General features: G+C 44.1%; 1 protein-coding gene across 2 annotated transcripts in view; it reads left to right on the top strand.

The window, feature by feature from the left end:
* The window catches only part of PPP6R1 (protein phosphatase 6 regulatory subunit 1), a 104,840-nt gene that overhangs the window by 32,029 nt on the left and 50,099 nt on the right, over positions 1-22,712 (top strand). For both annotated transcript variants that reach the window (XM_044281720.1, XM_044281719.1), the window contains exons 5-11: positions 2,079-2,144; positions 4,162-4,274; positions 7,628-7,741; positions 16,919-17,084; positions 19,485-19,637; positions 19,748-19,882; positions 20,476-20,540. In XM_044281720.1, the coding sequence (XP_044137655.1) occupies positions 2,079-2,144; positions 4,162-4,274; positions 7,628-7,741; positions 16,919-17,084; positions 19,485-19,637; positions 19,748-19,882; positions 20,476-20,540 (812 nt within the window). The remainder of the gene's footprint in view (positions 1-2,078; positions 2,145-4,161; positions 4,275-7,627; positions 7,742-16,918; positions 17,085-19,484; positions 19,638-19,747; positions 19,883-20,475; positions 20,541-22,712) is intronic.

Raw genomic sequence — 22,712 nt, 5'->3', positions numbered from 1 at the left:
GCCAAAAACTGAAGCCACCCATGTGCCTTCCGCAATTTACGGAATGGGTGGCCCATTGTAGTCATGCCTATTCTTGTCCGCAAAACGGACAAGAATAGGACATGATATATTTATTTATTAATTTATTTTTTTGCGGGGCCTTGAAACGGAGCAACGGATGCGGACAGCACACGGAGTGCTGTCCGCATCTTTTGCAGCCCCATTGAAGTGAATGGGTCCGCATCCAAGCCGCAAAAACTGCGGCTCGGATGCGGACCATAACTACAGTCGTGTGCATGAGGCCTAATCTGCAGACAGCATGTTGTAGAGCAGGAGGAGCTGAGCAGATTTATATATAGTTTTATGGGAAAAGATTCAGTATAAGGCCTCTTTCACACTGGCGTGTGCGGCCTGTTGCCGCATTGCGGGCCGCAATACATGGGCGCCTTTTCGCGCGCATTCCGCATCACGGACGCGGACTCATTCACTTGAATGGGTCCACAACTCCGGAGATGCGGAATGGTGCGGAACGGAACCCTACGGAAGCACTACAGAGTGCTTCCGTGGGGTTTCGTCCCGTACTTCCGTTTCGCAAAAAGATAGAACATGTCCTATCTTTTTGCGCAACGGCCGCATTGCGGACCCATTCAAGTGAATGGGTCCGCGATCTGCTGTGGCTGCCCCACGGACTGTGCTCATGCATTGCGGCCTAACTTGGATTTTGTGTATTTACATTCCTGTTCATTCTGGGCTTTGAAGTCCAGGAGGCGGTCCTATCAGTGATTGACAGCTATCTCTGTATACACAGCCATAGAGGGACGGCTGTCAATCACTAATGGGACCTCCTCCTGGACTTCAAAGCCCTGAATGAGCAGGAATGTAAATGAGTAAATTCCAAGTTTTACAAAATCTTTTCCCATAAAACTATATATCTATCTGCTCAGCTTCTCCTGCTCAATAACATGCTGCTCTTCAGCTCAGAAACAATGTTCCACGTGAGAGGTCCCCTTTAAAAGGATTGTCTCCCAAGGATAGAGGATAATTGTCTGATAAGTGGAGGCCCAACCATCGGGGATCCCGCCAATTTACGACAATAGGGATCCTCCCTGTTTGCTCAGGGAACTCGGGTCCCCCATTCTCATCATTGCCCATGACCCAAGCTGTTGGAGCCCCACTGATTAGACACTTTCTATCCTGTGAACAGGGGATGTTTGTCACGAGGCAGCCCCTTTTAAGGCTTTGTTCACACTTACATCACGCATAGCAGTGACTGCAATAGACATGTGATTTTGCAGGTAAACAGCAATTTTACACACAAAACCAACCAGTTAATTAATATTAAAGGGAATATTCAGGATTTGTAAAACATGGCTCCTTAACCCTTTCAGGATTATTATTTATTTTATTTTTTTAGCGTTTTCGTTTTGTGCTCCCTGCCTTCCCAGAGCCATAACTTTTTTGTCTGTTCCCAGTCATATGAGGGCTTGTTTTTTGCGGGACAAGTTGTACTTTTTAACGCCCCCAATTAATTTTGCATATGATGTAGTGAATCCAAATGGGGGTGAAATTGCAACAAAAAAAAGCAACAAAAAAAAAAGCAATTCCACCACAGTTTTACAGTTGTTTTTGTTTTTTTTACGACGTTCGATGTACAATAAAACTGACCGGTTACTTTTATTCTACAGGTCAGTATGAATCCGGCGATACCTTTTATATGTATAGTTTTTTTCTGGCGTTTTTTATAGTGATTAAAAAAAATTTAAGTGGCAAAAAATCACTTTTTTTTGTCACCATATTTTGACCCTTATAACTTTTTTGTAGTTGTGTATGGGGGCTCATTTTTTGCGGGGCGATCTGATACCATTCTGAGGTGTGTATGACTTTTTGATCACTATTTATTTATTTATTTATTTATTTAATTCTAAAAACGGAGCCACACCTGTCCACAGGTTGTTTAATATTGCAGATCGGCCACTTCAGTGGAGCTGAGCTGCCATACCAGACTTAACCTATGGACAAGCTCATGACACTGGCCATCTCCCTGTACTTTGTAGGTGATATGGTGTGATCTCATTTCCCCCCCATTTCTTTTTACACAGTGGCTTAATGAAGAAAAAATTGTTCAGAGGCTCATTGAAATGATTCATCCTTCAAAAGACGACAATGTAAGTGTATTTTCTCCTTGCATTTTTCGGGTTAGAGGGGTTGTCAGGCTTCATATCATGTGAGACCTATGACTCGGCAAATAGTATGAACAGCTGTAATTACCCTGCACCTCCACTGCAATCTAGACGGCGTGCAGGTAAATACTGAAGAGGACGCCTCGCTTGCATGAGTGCCACTAATCTGATAATGATGACCTTTAAAGGTGTTCTCTCCCTTCAGCAAGTGGCATTTTTATCATGTAGAGTAAGGTAATACAAGGCACTTACTAATGTATTGTGATTGTCCATATTGCCTCCTTTGCTGGCTGGATTAATTCTTCCATCACATTATACACTGTTCGTTTCCATGGTTACGACCACCCTGCAATCCAGCAGCGGTGGCCTTCCTTTTGTCTCCTAGGAAAAAGTGCTGGCTTCTCTGGTTGCTGGGACTGCAGGGGCTCTCATAGGCCAGTACTTTTTCCTATAGTGTGCAAGCACGGCCACTGCTGATGGAGTGCAGGGTGGTCATAACCATGGAAACGAGTAGTATATAATGTTATAGAACGATGAATCAAACCAGCAAAGGAAGCGATATGGGTAATAACAATACATTAGTAAGTGGCTTGTATTAACTTTCTCTGCATGATAAATGCCATTCATTGAAGTGAGACAGCCCCTTTAAGTTTTATTTTGCATTTGGACAAGAATTCCTATTTCATTGAGAGCTTGTTTTAAAGTCTTATTGTCCATTTAGAGATCTCATCAACCTCTTTTGGGTCCCCAGAGCTAAAAGTAGTTTTTCAAAGCTGAAAAAAAAAGTCATGAGGTTTGCACTGTGTGATGTGGGAGGCAATGACCCTATGTGTGCGAGGCAATGACCCTACGTGTGCACTGTGTGGGAGGTAGTGACCTTATGTGCTCACGTGTGGGAGGCAGTGACCCCATGTGTGCCTTGTGTGGTATGGGAGATAGGCAGTGACCCCATGTGTGCTTTTTGTGGTTATGGAGGGGGGCAGTGAGCCGATGTGGGGGAAGAGCAGTGACTCCATGAGTGCTTTGTGTGGTACTGGACGGCGGCAGTGAGCCCATGTGTGATTTTGTGCTGTATGGAACGGGGGCAGTGACTCCGTGTGCTATTCGTGGGGCTGTGACCCCCATGTGTGCTTTGTGTGGTATTGGTGAAGCTGTGACCCCCATGTGTGCTTTGTGTGCTATTGGTGGGGCCGTGACCCCCGTGTGTGCTATTGGTGGGGCCGTGACCCCCGTGTGTGCTATTGGTGGGGCCGTGACCCCCGTGTGTGCTATTGGTGGGGCCGTGAGACCCCCGTGTGTGCTGTTGGTGGGGGCGTGAGACCCCCGTGTGTGCTGTTGGTGGGGGCGTGAGACCCCCGTGTGTGCTGTTGGTGGGGGCGTGAGACCCCCGTGTGTGCTGTTGGTGGGGGCGTGAGACCCCCGTGTGTGCTGTTGGTGGGGGCGTGAGACCCCCGTGTGTGCTGTTGGTGGGGGCGTGAGACCCCCGTGTGTGCAAAGAAGATGATACATTTTCCCCATAGTTTTTTTGTTGGTAGGAGAAACCGTTTCTCCTGTGGCATAGTTGCCACGTTGTGTCCGCTCCTCACTGCTAGATGGCTTTGCAGAAAAGAAAAGCTTTGTATTGAATTTCCCACAGTGCCCACTGGGGCACTGTCACTCTTGTTGCTCCACCAATAAAATTCATATGACTTTATTGTGAAGGAAATATAAAGGGCTAAGGTACAAATTGAATTTTTTTTTTTTTTTTTATGTTTACCGTATATATATATATATATTTTTTTTATTGTAGCCCACTAGGCTTTTCAGTGCAATACAACCATGTTGCATGGTATTGGAGCCTATGGGTGGTGTTTTCAACTCTATGGCATACATAAGAACATTTTCATACATGGGATTTTGCCAGTAAAAATGAAATGTGAACAGTGTCTTAGAACGTGTTGTCCTTTTTGTGTCTGTTATGATATCTACAGGCTGTGTGATGTATGTTTCCTTGTTGTTTCAGCAACATTCCAATGCTTCACAGTCGCTGTGCGATATTATTCGACTGAGCCGTGAGCAGATGATCCAGATTCAGGATAGTCCTGAGCCTGACCAGTTACTGGCTACTCTGGAGAAGTATGCATGCAATTCTACATCTAGTACAACTTAAACATGGTAGCAGTTGTCATTTGTTTTCTATGGTATTTTTTTTAGCCTGACTACTTGTTGCAGTGGTGGTTTGTTGGTATCATACTTCACATGCTAGAAGAGCTAGAAGGCACTGGTACTTTGCATTGCATGCATGAAAGCAAACCGGACAACTTAAAAAATAAATAAATAACTCAGTCATAATAGAAAAATTCTGCAAGTTTATTAAAAGTAACCACTTCAAGAGCTGGAACTTTCTTAATATATGAATTTCTGGAAATGTATTTTGTCTGATTCAGCAAAAAATAAATAAAAAATGATTCAGACACAAATCAAATATGCTCCAGTTGGTCTGAAAATTGGTATATAGCAGTCTTTGGTCTCCTAGGACTATATATTTTTATATGAAAAGATTCAGAGAAAAAGTATAAGAAAAATATGCCTGCCTAGAACACTAGAGAGAAACAGGTGGACACACAATAATCCACTGGAAATGAGATGTGAGAATCCCATTCTCCTAAAAAAGGACAAGAGTACAGAGTGTCCCCAGTATTAGCCTTCTACAAATGATCTATTCAATCCAGTTGTCCTTCCCAAAGTACAAGAGTACTTGGTGTCTCGGAAGAGAACATTGCTTTGCTTAGCTGGGTGGCCTTGGGGTGCTCTTTCCCATTAGGGAGACCAATTATGCATGAGGAGTATTGTAATCCAGTCAATTCTGCTTCGCCTTTCTGTGAAACATATATGCAAAATTTTGTATCTTACATCTGCTAGCATCAGATAGGTATAACTTTCCTTCCTAAAATGAAAAGATAACATTTTTATGAATGTGTGTATATATAGTATAATCAAGAGCAGAACCTTAAAAAAATAAAATAAAATAAAAAAAAATAAAAAAAAATTAAAAAAAAAAAATGCAAGGAGTTCCAGCGGCTATGGATCCTGACAAAATCACTAAATGCTAATCTAGAAATAATACCACGTCACCTCCATATCGTGAAAAGATTGTCCTTTTTTCAGTCCACTTTGCACTAAAATTTGCATGAATGTTTATATATACAGTTCTGCCCATAATTATTCATACCCCTGGCAAATTTTGACTCAGGCTACTTTCACACTAGCGTTCGGCTGTCCGCTCGTGAACTCCGTTTGAAGGGGCTCACGAGCGGACCCGAACGCTTCCGTCCAGCCCTGATGCAGTCTGAATGGATGCGGATCCGCTCAGACTGCATCAGTCTGGCGGCGTTCAGCCTCCACTCCGCTCGCCTCCGCACGGCCACCAACGCTGCTTGCAGCGTTCAGCTGTCCGCCTGGCCGCGCGGAGGCGTGCGGATCCGTTCAGACTTACAATGTAAGTCAATGGGAACGGATCCGCTTGAAGATGACACCTAATGGCTCAATCTTCAAGCGGATCCGTCCCCCATTGACTTTACATTGAAAGTCTGAACGGATCCGCTCAGAATGCATCAGTCTGGCAGCATTCAGCCTCCGCTCTGCTTGCAGCGTTCGGGTGTCCGCCTGGCCGTGCGGAGGCGTGCGGATCCGTCCAGACTTACAATGTAACTCAATGGGGACGGATCCGTTTGAAGATGCCACAATATGGCTCAATCTTCAAGCGGATCCATCCGCCATTGACTTTCAATGTAAAAGTCTGGACGGATCCGCTCAGGCTAATTTCACACTTAGCTTTTTTTTTGCCAATTTAATGCAGACGGATCCGTTCTGAACGGAGCCTCCGTCTGCATAAATATTATCGGATCCGATCGAACGCTAGTGTGAAAGTAGCCTCAGTTACTTTTATTCAACCAGTAAGTAATTTTTTTACGGGAAATGACATAGGTGTCTCCCAAAAGATAATAAGACTATGTACAAGAGGCATTATTTTGGAATAAAAAAACATTTCTCGGCTTTTATTTACATTTGAGCAAAAAATACAAGATGTTCTGCACTGTGGAAAATCTCAGAGGATGTGGTCATAAGCCAAAAGTGACACCTGTGCTGGGCAGGAGGATAGTTAGAGAGGTGAAGAAGAATCCAAGGATCCCCACCAAGGCCATCCTGGTGAATCTGGGCTCTGCTGGTGGCAATGTCTCAAGTCAGACAATCCAACAGACACTGCACAATGCTGGGTTCCACTTCTCCAGATAAGGCCACAAAAGTTTGCTTGGCCTTTGCAAAAGTTCATCTGGACAAAGAAGAAGACTTCTCGTCTTCTGTGTTATGGTCAGATGAAAAAAAAAAAAAAAAAAGAATTGTTTGGTCACAATGATGTTTCCTTCATTTGGCGTAAAAAAGGAGAAGCCTTCAACTCAAAGAACACCATCCCCACTGTCAAACATGGTGGTGGGAACCTAATGCTGTGGGGGTGTTTTTTAGCCAATGGACCAGGGAACCTAATCACAGTAAACGGCACCATGAAAAAAGAGCAATACATGAGGATTCTCAACGACCACATCAGGCAGTCTGCAGAGAAACTTGGCCTTGGGCACCAGTGGACATGTCAGCGTGACAATGACCCAAAACACACAGCAAAAGTGGTGAAGAAATGGTTAGCAGACAACAACATTAACGTTTTGGAGTGGCCCAGCCAGAGTCCAGACTTGAATCCAATTGAGAATCTGTGGAGGGAGCTAAAGATCAGGGTGATGGCAAGAAGACCCTCCATCCTGAAAGATATGGAGCTCATTGCTAAAGATGAATGGGCAAAAATACCTGTGGAGACATGCAAAAAGCTGGTCTGCAATTATAGGAAGCGTCTGATTGCTGTAATATCCAATAAAGGCTTTTCTATTGATTATTGAGAAGGGTATGACTCATTTTGGACTGGACACTTTTTTTGCTCAAATGTAAATAAAAGCTGAGAAATGTTTTTTTCCACAATAATGCCTCTTGTACATCGTCTTATTATCTTTTGGCAGACACCTATGTTATTTCCCGTCAAAAAATTACTTGCTAGGTTGAATAAAAGTAACTGGCTACCCGCACCCAACTCTAGACGGCCCAGAAGTTTACTGCATACTGTTCTATCATGGAGTTCAATGTACAAAAAGTATACAGTAAGCTTCTTAGCACCTCCTAGTGGTGGCGGCAGGTATGTGTGCGCAGAATTTTGGAGCTAAAAAAAACAAGGTGTTAAAAGGTTGACATTCAAAGTGTAACAGTGGGAGCACAACATCCACAAGTCCATAATTTGGTGCTGTTACTGGACCTAATGCTGAAATAGATCATCTTAACATACAAGGTCAGCAGCCTGTGCAGTAAGAATGTGTTGGGTAATTTAGAAGTCTTCAGGATCATGTCCATCATCTTTTTTTCATAAGCCTTTTTCTTTCTTTACACAGGCAGGAGACTATTAAGCAGCTTCTTAGCAACTTGTTTGAAGGAGATCATAACGAGTCTGTGATTGTTAATGGTATCCAAGTACTTCTAACTTTATTGGAACCACGAAGGCCAAGGTAAGCCTTGTCGTCATCTGCGTCATATTTTCGTAGTCTAAAGTCTTGTAGTCTAAACTTTAAAGATACAGCAGCCAGCTGGTTGTAGTATTACATGGCAACCATTTACATGAATGCCTGTCCACATAATAGATGGATAATGCTACGGCCATGTGCATCTCGCTCCCTGAGCCTTAAAGGGAACCTGTCACCTAGTTTTTGGGTATAGAGCTGAGGACATGGGTTGCTAGATGGCCACTAGCACATCTGCAATACCCAGTCCTCATAGCTCTGTGTGCTTTTTATTGTGTATAAAAAACGATTTGATACATATGCAAATTTACCTGAGATGAGTCAGCGCTCAAAAATGACTCTTTTCTGGTCACACACGTAAGATATGACTCTTTTTTTATGTTAATTTGCATATGTATCACATCGTTTCTTTAGACAATAAAAGCACAGAGAGCTATGGGGACTGGGTATTGCGGATGTGCTAGCGGCCATCTAGCAACCCATGGCCTCAGCTCTATGCGCAAAATCCCAGTGACAGGTTCCCTTTAATAACCTGTACATGTTCGGTGGCTGACACGTCTTTAAAGATAGTGGCTTTTAAACATGGAATGCCGATCGCAGACATTTAACTGTTCAGATGCCGTGGTCAAATGTGACAGTGCCGTCTGAAAGACAGAAAAAAATAGGAAGTGCACGCTTTCGGGCAGGAATGACTTCCCCTGGCGGAGATTGGGGGAAGGCGTTCCATTGCAGCTATAAGCCAGAGCTTTTACTAGGCTTCTAGGCCTATTACTGGTATATTCAAATTCATGCCTGCAGGTGGCAGCACTGCATTGCGATGTACCGATCTTTGTATTCTGTAAGATCGGTACATCCCAGACCGCCCATTGACTGTAAGACTCAGGACAGTTCACACTTAAGGGTCTTCCTGAATGTCCTTGCAGAGTTGGCAGCTTCAGGAGTTACAGCAGGTTTATTTTTCCCCATACCGGTCTTCTTAATCATTGTATACCAATGAGAAAACAATGCCACTTCCTCCTGCTGCTGCCCTAGTGATCGTCTGGTTGCTGAGTAACTGCATGGGCTGCTGGGTCTTAGTACACCAGACTAGCGTCTGTGAGGCTGAACTGCCTTTTACAATGTCTCTGGGGGCTGTATTCCTCCTGTAATTGGAGCTATATGCAGTGGCGTCTCTAGCTTTCAAATTTGGGGGGGGGTACACTGGGGGCCAGGACAAAAGTAGGGGGGGGGGGCAGCTATAACAAAGATACATTTACACAAGTATGCTTAGAAATGCTGCGATACTTTACCCAATACCTAAAACCACAACAGGGAAGAAAAGTCCTGCTGTCTGTGGTTTAAAGGGATTCTGTCATCAGATTTGTGCCCTATAAGCTAAACATATGGCCATGTCGGTGCTAATAACATGAATCCTAAACTGCCCTTATTAAACCTGCTTGTGGCTCTATTAGCCCAAAAAACAGGTTTTTATAAGCTGTCACTCACCTACCTAAGGTGCCCAAGGGGTTTTACGTTAATCCAGGGTGCCCACCTGCACCCCTCGCCGTCTGGTGCCCAGAGCCACCTTCCTCACCTCAGCGCCACAAGCAGGTTTAATAAGGGCAGTTTAGGATTCATGTTATTAGCACCGACATGGCCATATGTTTAGCTTATAGGGCACACATCTGATGACAGAATCCCTTTAAAAAAAAAAATAACACTCAGATTTCAACATGTCCTAGTTGCCTGTGGATGACACTTTTATAGGGAGGGGGGTCTGTGGATGACACTGCTATGGGGGGAATCTGTGGATGACACATACCGTATACAGCATCTTATGCTATACGTGTCATTCCCATTTCCCCCTCCATAACAGTGTCATCCACAGATCCCCCTCCCTATAACCGTGTCGTCCACAGATCCCCCTCCCCGCCTCTCACAGGAGTGTACATTTGACATTTCTAAACTGTAAACCATATCCTGCAGTAACTTGAAATCGGCCGCTTATCTCTACTAGTACCTTAACCTTACACCTCTCGGCTAGCTTCGGTAACAGGGCCAGGCTACAGCCTACAGGTACTGCCTATTAGTTGTTACCGAGCGAGTGCTGATTTCTGCAGGTCAGAGGATCCGAATTACAGTTTAGAAGAAATGTACACTCCTGTGGGCAGTCCAGTGGTGGATCCAGAGCCTGGTCTCGGGAGGGGCACTTCCAGATTATTTTCTGTCCGCCGCCACAGAACAAGGTGTAGAGGTATACTGTATATTGTGTGACACAGTGGAGAGGTATACTGTATATTGTGTGGCACAGTGGAGAGGTATACTGTATATTGTGGGGCACAGTGTAGAGGTATACTGTATATTAGGCCTGCACAATATATCGCTATCGCCATATCGCAATCGCCAATTGGCCGACCCAAAAATGCTGCAATTGTATTACCATATTTTTTATAAGACTAACTTTTTTCCCCCCAAAAGTGGGAGGGAAATGGCAGTGCGTCTTATAAAGCGATGGTTGACTTTTTACGTGGCTGACACGGATGTATCGCCGGCCGCTATGTTGCACAGAGCGGCCGGCGATGCATCAGTAACAGTGCGGGGAGGGAGGAGGGGCTGGAGGCAAGTCGTTATTTTAATGAACAAATGTTCTTCTGTTTATTCTGTTTATCTGTTCTGTGCAGTGCTATTAAGAAAATGGCAAGTTTTGTATTTTGTACTTTTGCAGTAATGCAAATATATTATTTAATTTAGTAAAAGATGTTTTATTTTGAAAAACACTGTGCATTTCAGTTCTTGAGTTCAGCATAACTAAATTTCAGCATTATCAGTAATTTGTGCGTGCTTTTGCCTTAAAAATCCAAGCAAATAGACCTCTAGCAAATTCCCTTAAAATATTGCATCGCAATTTTTAGGGCCCTAATCGCAATCGCACAAAATTCCCATATCGTGCAGCCCTACTGTATATTGTGTGGCACAGTGTAGCGTTCTACTGTATATTGTGTGGCACAGTGTATGCTAAATGTGTATAAGAAACATATTTCACATGAAAACTTACAATTACTTGGCTTGACCCTTGGGGATCTCGGACACCACTTTCACACTTTGGCCGGAGGCTCGGCTGAGCTGATGTTGTACTTTATCCTTAATGAGAGAGATTTCATAATAAGGATTTGGAGAAGGGGCAGGAGATAACAGAGCAGAGAGAGGCTAGTGCTGCTACTATGGGACAATGCAAAAAATATCCCCTTGTAATGCCATAATGTGCCAGTATAAAATACCCCTATATAGTGCCCCCAGTAAATTCCCCCATAGTGCTCCTCTCCCCCTCCCTCCTAGTGCCCCCGCATAATGTACCAGTATAAAATGCCCCATATATAGTGCCCCAGTAGATGCCCTCAGTGTCCCCCATAATTTGCAAGTATAAAATTCCCCTCCTTGGTGCCCCTCGTAGATGACTCCATAGTACTCCTCTCCCCTTCCCCATAGTACCCACCATAATGTGTCCCAGTATAAAATGCTACTGTACAGAGCGCCCCATTTAAAATACCCCTTCTTTGTGGCCTCAATAGATGCCCCTAGAGTGCCCACCAAAAATGTGCCAGTAATAAGTACCCCCAATCACATGCCAGTAACAAGAGCCCCCCATCATGTGCCAGTAATAAGGGCCCAGCTTCCCCATCATGTGCCAGTAATAAGGGCCCAGCTTCCCCATCATATGCCAGTAATAAGGGCCCAGCTTCCCCATCATGTGCCAGTAATAAGGGCCCAGCTTCCCCATCATGTGCCAGTAATAAGGGCCCAGCCCCCCTATCATGTGCCAGTAATAAGGGCCCAGCCCCCCTATCATGTGCCAGTAATAAGGGCCCAGCCCCCCTATCATGTGCCAGTAATAAGGGCCCAGCCCCCCTATCATGTGCTAGTAATAAGGGCCCAGCCCCCCTATCATGTGCCAGTAATAAGGGCCCAGCCCCCCCATCGTGTGCCAGTAATAAGCCCCCCCCATTGTGTGCCAGTAATAAGCCCCCCCCCCCATCGTGTGCCAGTAATAAGCCCCCCCCCATCGTGTGCCAGTAATAAGCCCCCCCCCATCGTGTGGCAGTAATAAGCCCCCCCCCCATCGTGTGGCAGTAATAAGCCCCCCCCCATCGTGTGGCAGTAATAAGCCCCCCCCATTGTGTGCCAGTAATAAGCCCCCCCATTGTGTGCCAGTAATAAGCCCCCCCATTGTGTGCCAGTAATAAGCCCCCCCATCGTGTGCCAGTAATAAGCCCCCCCCATCGTGTGCCAGTAATAAGCCCCCCCCCATCGTGTGCCAGTAATAAGCCCCCCCATCGTGTGCCAGTAATAAGCCCCCCCATCGTGTGCCAGTAATAAGCCCCCCCCCCATCGTGTGGCAGTAATAAGCCCCCCCCCCCCATCGTGTGGCAGTAATAAGCCCCCCCCCCCCATCGTGTGGCAGTAATAAGCCCCCCCCCCCATCGTGTGGCAGTAATAAGCCCCCCCCCCCCATCGTGTGGCAGTAATAAGCCCCCCCCCCATCGTGTGGCAGTAATAAGCCCCCCCCACCCCCACCCCCATCGTGTGCCAGTAATAAGCCCTCTCAATGTGCCTGTAAAACTATTGTAAATAAAAAAACACTTACCTCCATGTCAGCGATGCAATGCAGGCCTCTTCCGGCCTGTGTTCCGCACTGTATGGCTCATGCGGCGAGATGACGTCATCGCGCCGCCTGCGCCGGCCTCTGATAGGCTGCAGGCACTAGTGCCTGCAGCCTATCAGAGGAAGGGAAGGGGACACGCCTCTCCCTCCCCTGCCGCAGCACAGACAGATGACTATGGAGATGAGCGCAATGGAAGCGCTCATCTCCCTGTTGTGTCCGGCTGCAGCCGCTCAGTTGGGGGGGGGGGGGGGGCACAACGTGAAGTAAGGGGGGCCATGGCCCCCCAATACCCCCTGCCCGGCGACGCCACTGGCTATATGGGGCCCAGTTACAGGAGAAATCGGCAATAATAATAAAAAAAAATGTAATGTTTAAATGACCCAGAGAGTTCTTGTATGAACTTATCAGGTGCTCAAATGTAAAATAAAAAAACTATAAGCTACTTAACTCTTTATAACCATTACGGAATGGGGACAGAATTAAAAAAATAAAATAAAAAATTCTGTTGCACTTTCTGCTATTAAAAAAAAAAAAAAGGTGAAAAACAGACTTATTCATGCTGATTAACCCCTTAGCAAAATCCTCCATGGATGTCACTAGTTTAAATATGACACCTGGACAGGAACCAGAGCTTGTACCACGGCAGCTAGTGACTGCTGTATAACACAGCCGCCATCAATACACAGTGTGCGTGATCGGTGATGACTCTGATCACAGACACTTAACCCATCAGTCAATAGTGACTGTTGCATATGATGAATTAGTCAGAGGGAGGGGGTTCCTGCCCTTCTCCCAATGCATGATGTCAATCATTTGGCATGGCAGCCTAGGGCACCCAGAATCAGAATCACCATAGCAATACTAAAATAGTACACTGTGCAGTGGGATGCGAAAGTTTGGGCAACCTTGTTAATCGTCATGATTTTCATGTATAAATCGTTGGTTGTTACGATAAAAAATGTCAGTTAAATATATCATATAGGAGACACACAGTGATATTTGAGAAGTGAAATGAAGTTTATTGGATTTACAGAAAGGGTGCTATAATTGTTTAAACAAAATTAGGCAGGTGCATAAATATGGGCACTGTTGTCATTTTATTGATTCCAAAACCTTTAGAACTAATTATTGGAACTCAAATTGCCTTGGTAAGCTCAGGGACCCCTGACCTACATACACAGGTGAATCCAATTATGAGAGAGTATTTAAGGGGGTCAGATGTAAGTTTCCCTCCTTTTTTAATTTTCTCTGAAGAGTAGCAACATGGGGGTCTCAAAACAACTCTCAAATGACCTGAAGACAAAGATTGTCCACCATCATGGTTTAGGGGAAGGATACAGAAAACTGTCTCAGAGATTTCAGCTGTCTGTTTCCACAGTTAGGAACATATTGATGAAATGGAAGACCACAGGCTCAGTTCAAGTTAAGGCTCGAAGTGGCAGACCAAGAAAAATCTCGGATAGACAGAAGCGACGACTGGTGAGAACAGTCAGTCAACCCACAGACCAGCACTGAAGACCTACAACATCATCTTGCTGCAGATGGAGTCACTGTGCATCGTTCAACCATTCGGCGCACTTTACACAAGGAGATGCTGTATGCTAGAGTGATGCAGAGGAAGCCTTTTCTCCACTTGAGGTGGGCTAAAGCACATTTGGACAAGCCAGCTTCATTTTGGAATAAGGTGCTGTGGACTGATGAAACTAAAATTGAGTTATTTGGCCATAAGAAGGGGCGTTATGCATGGAGGAAAAAGAACACAGCATTCCAAGAAAAACACCTGCTACCTACAGTAAAATATGGTGGTGGTTCCATCATGCTGTGGGGCTGTGTGGGCAGTGCAGGGACTGGGAATCTTGTCAAAGTTGAGGGACGCATGGATTCCACTCAGTATCAGCAGATTCTGGAGACCAATGTCCAGGAATCAGTGACAAAGCTGAAGCTGCGCCGAGGCTGGATCTTTCAACAAGACAACGACCCTAAACACTGCTCAAAATCCACTAAGGCATTTATGCAGAGGAACAAGTACAACGTTCTGGAATGGCCATCTCAGTCCCCAGACCTGAATATAATGGGAAATCTGTGGTGTGACTTAAAGAGAGCTGTCCATGCTGGGAAGCCATCAAACCTGAATGAACTAAAGATGTTTTGTAAAGAGGAATGGTCCAAAATATCTTCAACCTAGAATCCAGACTCTCATTGGAACCTACAGGAAGCGTTTAGAGGAGGATTTACTAAATATTGATTTCATTTCTTTTTTGTGGTGCCCAAATTTATGCACCTGCCTAATTTTGTTTAAACAATTATAGCACACTTTCTGTAAATCCAATAAACTTCATTTCACTTCTCAAATATCACTGTGTGTGTCTCCTATATGATATATTTAACTGACATTTTTTATTGTAACAACCAACGATTTTATACAGGAAAATCATGACGATTAACAAGGTTGCCCAAACTTTCGCATCCCACTGTATATGGCAGGGATGGCCAACCTGTGGCTCTCCAGTTGTTGTGAAACTACAACTCCCACCATGCTGTAAGATGATTGCTAGGCAGTCTGGGAATGTTTTGCAGTCTTGAAGAGCTGCGGTTGACCATCCCTGGTATATAGTATAAACCAGGCATGCTCAACTTGCGGCCCTCCAGCTGTTGTAAAACTACAACTTCCACCATGCCCTGTTGTAGGCTGATTGCTAGGCTGTCTGGGCATGCTGGGAGTTGTAGTTTTGCAACAGCTGGAGGGCTGCAGGTTGAGCATGCCTGATATAAACAATCCAACGATCACACGTTCAAGTTCACTAGTGGGAATAAAAATGAAAGTACATATTTTTTTTAAACAAATATAAATAAAAACTGTAATTCAAATATCCTGCTTTCCCAATTTTACATATAAGGCTACTTTCACATTAGCGTTCGGGGCTCCGCTCGTGAGTTCCGTTTGAAGGCTCTCACAAGCGGCCCCGAACGGATCCGTCCAGCCCTATTGCATTCTGAGTGGATGCGGGTCCGCTCAGAATGCATCAGTCTGGCACCGTCTGTCCTCCGCTCAGCAGGCGGACACCCGAACGCTGCTTGGGTGTCCGCCTGGCCGTGCGGAGGCAAACGGATCCGTCCAGAGTTGCAATGGAAGTCTATGGGGGCGGATCCGTTCGAAGGTGATACAATATGGTGCATTTTTCAAACGGATCCGCCCCCCCATTGACTTTCAATGTAAAGTCTGGACGGATCCGTCTGAATACAAATCACACTTTTTTAGTAAAATATAATGCCGACTGTTCCGTCTGAACGGATACCATTGTTTGCCTTATAGGAGCGGATCCGTCTGTACTAATACCAGACGGATCCGCTCCGAACGCAAGTGTGAAAGTAGCCTAAAATAAACAAAAATATGTATTGGTATCGTTGCATCTGAAAACATTCAAATGTGGACAAAATTGTTGGTACCCTTCCATTAGAGAGAAAAATCCACAATGGTCACTGAAATAACAGTACTGTCCATGTTTGTATAAGTACAGTATTTAAAGAGGACCTTTCGTGGTTTTGTATGAATTGCGATAAATACTTTTATTTGGGGGATACCCCCCCCCCCCCCCGCTGCTGATGCTGCCACCATCCCTGATTTTTTATTTATTTTTTAAATATCGCTCCTGCGCCCCCTCGTAGTTTTCGCGCTCAGTATGCTAATACTGAGCATTGGTACAGGTAGGAGGAGACGCCAGGGTTTCTCAATGAGCGCCTCCTTCTCCCTGGCTGTGCCGCGGTCCAATCACAGCGGAAAGCGTCACAGCCAAGGAGAAAAAACAGCTCACCTTCTCCCTGCCTGTGACACTTTCCACTGTGATTGGATCGCGCTACAGCCAGGGAGAAGGAGGCGCACATTGAGAAACCCTGGCGTCTCCTCCTACCTGTACCGATGCTCAGTTTTAGCATACTGAGAGCGAAAACTACGGGGAAGGAGGGCACAGGAGCGCTATTTTAAAAAATCAGGCAGGGTGGCAGCATCAGCTGTAAAGGTATTTATCGCAATTAATACAAAGCCATGAAAGGTCCTCTTTAACCTGTATAGAAAACACTGTAATTAGAAAAAAAATAAAAAAGTCAAACCTTTGGTCACCTCACACCTTGAATACAAATTGATCAAAAAGTACCCCAGAACTGCACCAATATGAAACCATGTCTGAAATAGATCTCTGTAGATGGCAAAATTATGGGTGTCAAAATATGGTAATTCAAAGAGACTTTTTTTTTTCTAAGTATTTTTTGTATACTGCAGTTATAGTTTTCCAGAGTTTCTGTATCAATTCCTTGCATTTTTCCACACCTCTGCTTGCAGTCATTCATTGTGTACACCCAGCTCAGATAACATTACTTGACCATGGCAGGTTCTATGTATCAAATGTAAATAATGAAGGTTCCTATTGAATGGCAGCAAGCAGAGATATTAAAGGCCCTAATACTATAGCCATGTGTCAGTAGAATCTCTCCATGCGCTGTATTTCATGTGAATGTGTTATCTCTTGTAGAGCTGAACTCGGAGGGCTGAATGCTTTCTACTGTAATTTAGAGGGTCAATTGGAGATTAATCCTCCTAGTATAGACTCTTCCAGTACCCAGGCCAGCTTGGGCACCTTGTTGGCCATCAAGCAGAGTTTAAAAGACTTTCATCAGCTCCTCATTGACCCTCCTAAGGTAAGTGCTTCTTACAGACGAATTATTATTGAACTCTTGTATACAGACGTGGACAAAATTGTTGGTACCCTTTGGTCAATGAAAGAAAAAGTCACAATGGTCACAGAAATAACTTTAATCTGACAAAAGTAATAATAAATTAAAATTCTATAAATGTTAACCAATGAAAGTCAGACATTGTTTTTCAACCATGCTTCAACAGAATTATGTAAAAAAATAAACTCATGAAACAGGCATGGACAAAAATGATGGTACCCCTAACTTAATATTTTGTTGCGCAACCTTTTGAGGCAATCACTGCAATCAAACGCTTCCTGTAACTGTCAATGAGACATCTGCACCTCTCAGCAGGTATTTTGGCCCACTCCTCATGAGCAAACTGCTCCAGTTGTGTCCGGTTTGAAGGGTGCCTTTTCCAGACTGCATGTTTCAGCTCCTTCCAAAGATGCTCAATAGGATTGAGGTCAGGGCTCATAGAAGGCCACTTTAGAATAGTCCAATTTTTTCCTCTTAGCCATTCTTGGGTGTTTTTAGCGGTGTGTTTTGGGTCATTGTCCTGTTGCAAGACCCATGACCTGCGACTGAGACCAAGCTTTCTGACACTGGCTAGTACATTTCTCTCTAGAATTCCTTGATAGTCTTGAGATTTCATTGTACCCTGCACAGATTCAAGACACCCTGTGCCAGACGCAGCAAAGCAGCCCCAGAACATAACAGAGCCTCCTCCATGTTTCACAGTAGGGACAGTGTTCTTTTCTTGATATGCTTCATTTTTTCGTCTGTGAACATACAGCTGATGTGCCTTGGCAAAAACTTCGATTTTTGTCTCATCTGTCCACAGGACATTCTCCCAGAAGCTTTGTGGCTTGTCAACATGTAGTTTGGCATATTCCAGTCTTGCTTTTTTATGATTCGTTTTCAACAATGGTGTCCTCCTTGGTCGTCTCCCATGTAGTCCACTTTGGCTCAAACAACGACGGATGGTGCGATCTGACACTGATGTTCCTTGAGCATGAAGTTCACCTTGAATCTCTTTAGAAGTCTTTCTAGGCTCTTTTGTTACCATTCGGATTATCCGTCTCTTAGATTTGTCATCAATTTTCCTCCTGCGGCCACGTCCAGGGAGGTTGGCTACAGTCCCATGGATCTTAAACTTATGAATAATATGTGCAACTGTACTCACAGGAACATCTAGTTGCTTGGAGATGGTCTTATAGCCTTTACCTTTAACATGCTTGTCTATAATTTTCTTTCTGATCTCTTGAGACAGCTCTTTCCTTTGCTTCCTCTGGTCCATGTCGAGTGTGGTACACACCATATCACCAAACAACACAGTGATTACCTGGAGCCATATATATAGGCCCAATGGCTGATTACAAGGTTGTAGACACCTGTGATGCTAATTAGTGGACACACCTTGAATTAACATGTCCCTTTGGTCACATTATGTTCTGTGTTTTCTAGGGGTACCATCATTTTTGTCCATGCCTGTTTCATGAGTTTATTTTTTTACATAATTCTGTTGAAGCATGGTTGAAAAACAATGTCTGACTTTCATTGGTTAACATTTATAGAATTTTAATTTATTATTACTTTTGTCAGATTAAAGTTATTTCTGTGACCATTGTGACTTTTTCTTTCATTGACCAAAGGGTACCAACAATTTTGTCCACGTCTGTATTTTTCCCTTTTGATAGAGGATCAGTGTAATAAAATTATAGGTTCTAAGTATATTTTAAATCTAATATGTGGTCTGATCCTGCAGATGCATAGAGACCAATTCTGCAGGAACAGCGAGTGTGTTTGTGTGATGAGGAGCTGGACAATGGCTGTAATGCACGTGCACATAACCGTATGTTTTTTGCTGTCCGCAAAACAATAAGGATAACGTCCGTGTGCACTTCATATTTTACGGAACAGCTGTACCCTAATAGAACAGTCCTATCCTTGTCCATTATGCGGAAAACTAAAGGACATGTTCTATTTTTTTTATTTTTTTTTGCGGAACGGACATATGGAAACGGAATGCCCCACTCCCTAATGGTGGAGATTAGGGAAACCTTTGGGCAGCATTCCATCCGCAAAAATTGCAGATCGGATGTGGACTGAAGCTACAGCCGTGTACATGAGGCCTTACTGTGCTGTGATCCCTTGGAAGTATGAGAAGCGTTATAGAATTGATATCATTTTACATATTCTTTTTATAGTTGTTACTTTTGTGCCAAATCTGTAAGTGGTTTTAGACCAGTGGTCCCCGGTTGTTGAGCAACTGTTACCCCCAGCATGTTGAAGTTTCAAAACCACGTGAACAGAATGTGAAGCCTTATGCTCGTTTTTTTTCTTTACGACGCAGAAAACAAGGTTACCTATGTCAGCTTTCATCATTTTTTCGTTCTTCAGAAAGAAAGCTTGCAGACAACTTGGGGAGTCCTTGATCCACCCTTGGGGAACACTCGCCTCCATGTGGTGAAATTGCTTTCCAGTGCAGTTAATGCAAACAACAGGGCTCTAAACCAAGAGCTGGTCGAGCTAGATGCAGTCAACACCATGCTGGTAAGTTACTCCTACTACGGTGTCAGGTTAGACCAGGGAAATTATTACACATGGGGAAATCAGAAAGGTGTTTGTTTCACTTTTTTTTTTTTTTTTTTGTTTGTTTTCAGAATTTGTACTTCAAGTACATGTACAACAATTTTTTACACTCTCAAGTTGAGGCGTGCATCACCACAATTTTGAATTCAAGTTCGATTGAAGATACCAACGAGAGCAATGCGGAGGAGAACTTGCTTGTCAAATATGTAAGCGTGTGTTTAAAACAAAACAAAAACTTTTAGTATTGCAGGTTTGATACCTTTTAATGGCTAACAAAAATAGAAGCAATGAGGTTACATAGCGAGCTTTTGGGACATCAGCAGTCCCTTCACCAGGCTACTTTTACCTGTATTTGCAGAGGTGGGAGTAATGTATTTCATTATTGCGGCAATTTATTATAATTAGTCAAATTGGCTTACTTGACTCTTTTAATATACCATTGATTCTTAAATTCTGTTCCCAGTTTCCAAGGTCCTTTGTACAGTATATATAGGTCTTTGACTTCATCTGAAATAGGTCATCAACGCATTTCTTACTCAACAGGCTTCATGAACTCTGTGCATCATACTGAGAGCTCTCTACTCCATTTAACCAATTCCTCTATTTTATGACTTATGGCAGATTGTCTAGAGTTTAATTTTAAAAAGTTTATGTACACGGACATATGCCTTATTGGGGCATTTTGAGGTAAGGGGAGTAAAGTTCTGATGCAGAGTGTTTTTGTCATGCATTGAATGAAATTTGTGCATATTGATTATCAGATATTAATAAAGAATGTGCTTCTATCTATCAATAACAGCTTCTACAGGAATGCCAGCTTGTGCAGAGGATACTGTCAGCATGGGAAGATAATGAGAAAGAACAGTAAGTGTGTATATATAAGGGTTGAGGAAAAGTGTGATTTCTAGTTTCTTCAGTAGTTGTCAGTGTCAGAGGGGGTTGTCCACCTAATAACTTCCCTTCCAGTTGATCTAGCAGTTTCCAGTCGTGTTGTACTTTGTTCTCGCAATGTTTTATCCTGTGGAGTCCTCAGTTTCTTTGAAGGAGTTTTAATATTGGCAGGTCATCAATTTTAGCTTCTCTGCAGAAGCTCTGAAACTACTGCAGAACAGTAGGGATGTTGGGAGTCATTCCCCCGCCTATCTGATATTAATGACCTACCCTGAGGGCTCATGCACACGACCGTGATTGGCCTTGGAAACACGCCCCATGTGTCTGCTGGTTCTCCTGGGCCGACTGCGGGCTCCTCTAAACTGACTGTATCATAATGTTTTATGATGAAGTCTGTTCATATTTGATCGTGGATGTCTTGTATTGACCAGACAAGAGTCTTGCATTCCACATTGGTATACAAAAAAAGGGGGAGTCGTCCCTCCAAGGGAGAATGGTGCAGCCGCACCTCTCACCAGAGTACTGCTCAGAAGCGTAATATGTGAAAGTTAAAGGGGCAGTAACGTTTTAAAATATATAACTTTTAATGATACGGGTAAAAATATATAATCCCGTTTACAGACATAGACAGACACAAGCGGGACCCCAAGTACGCGTGGACCGCTGGGAGGCGGGTCACGGTAAATGGGGCCCCACAGGCAGACCCTTGTTGAAAATGTGTGGACCCCAAGGGTCAGGGGGAACCACACCTGATAGTGATACATGGTATAAACCATGTATCACTAGTGGCCTAATTTAGTCCCCTCCATCCTGCTCAGCAATATACTATTTATACTGTGCAGCCGAGGACAGCTACCACTTGTGTCAACCCCCGTCCCCTGACGATTCATGGGGTCCATTATAACGATCCTACAAGTATGTTCAATTGAAGAAACGTGTAGGAACAGGTGAATATACTCACCTTGTATCCAGTTTTATTACCACTACATCAGGTGTCCTTCCAACCACCCCGGCAGGGTCTTATAGGGACCTTAGACCAGGGTGAGGTTCCGGACGGGACCACCCCTTGCGGGGTAGGGATCTCGTGTAAAAGCACTAGGGTCATAGTAGGTCAAGCAGGGTGGAACAGGGACAGCTCACTTCCCTGCAGCTCTCCACAACACATGACCTATTTCACGAAGACCCTCCTTCAAAGGACACCATAATTTCCAGTGACCTTTTGAGCTCGGTGAATAAACGCTGCCTATAACTCTGTACCGGTAAGATCTTTCCTTGTTTTCTTACCCACATAAGGCACTGTCCTGGCCCTCACTCTGGTATACAGGGCATCCACGTTTATTTTCACCATCAGGTGTGGTTCCCCCTGACCCTTGGGGTCCACACATTTTCAACAAGGGATTGCCTGTGGGGCCCTATTTACCGTGACCCGCCTCCCAGCGGTCCACGCGTACTTAGGGTCCCGCTTGTGTCTGTCTGTCTATGTCTGTAAGTGGATTATATATTTTTACCCGTATCATTAAAAGTTATATATTTTAAAACGTTACTGCCCCTTTAACTTTCACATTCCATATTGGTACAAGCTTTTAGCGGAGCGAGCGGAAGCAGGAGCTCTGCCTAGCACATCGCTGCTTCTGCCTTCGTCCACTCCAGTGAAGCCTGTCATAGCTCAACGGTGTTGTGCTATGCAGAGCTTTTGGCAGAGCGGAGGCGGCTCCGCAAGAAGCAGCGCTGTGTGCGCCGACCTGTATATCGCCCACTGCGGCCCCAGTGGAATCTGTACACCACTGAAGTGTCATCAGTGTACGGATTCCAAAGGGCTATAGGCACCTGAACTGTTTCGTAAGGAAAAGTAAAAAAATTTAAAAAGTGAATGACAAAAATTATTTTCATCACATATACAATAGGTTTTAATAAAGTTTACTTGAAAGTTTAAGTACATTTTAGCAATTGCATTCAGTACAGAACACCACCTCAAGTGCATGGTCATTTCTTCACCCTCATCATCGCTAATAAATATCTGGTATCCCACCTCTTCCATTATGCCTTTTGGAAGGCTGCTGTCGTTCTATATCTTTTTTTGTTTTATTTTGCAAAAGGTGTTTTTCATTATGTTTTTTGCAGTGAAAAGCTCTGCATCCAGATATT

Source organism: Bufo gargarizans, chromosome 2 (assembly GCF_014858855.1).
Source record: "Bufo gargarizans isolate SCDJY-AF-19 chromosome 2, ASM1485885v1, whole genome shotgun sequence".
NCBI classification, from domain to species: Eukaryota; Metazoa; Chordata; class Amphibia; order Anura; family Bufonidae; genus Bufo; species Bufo gargarizans.
Note: the sequence above shows the minus strand (reverse complement) of the source record. Positions and strands in the feature narration are given on the sequence as shown.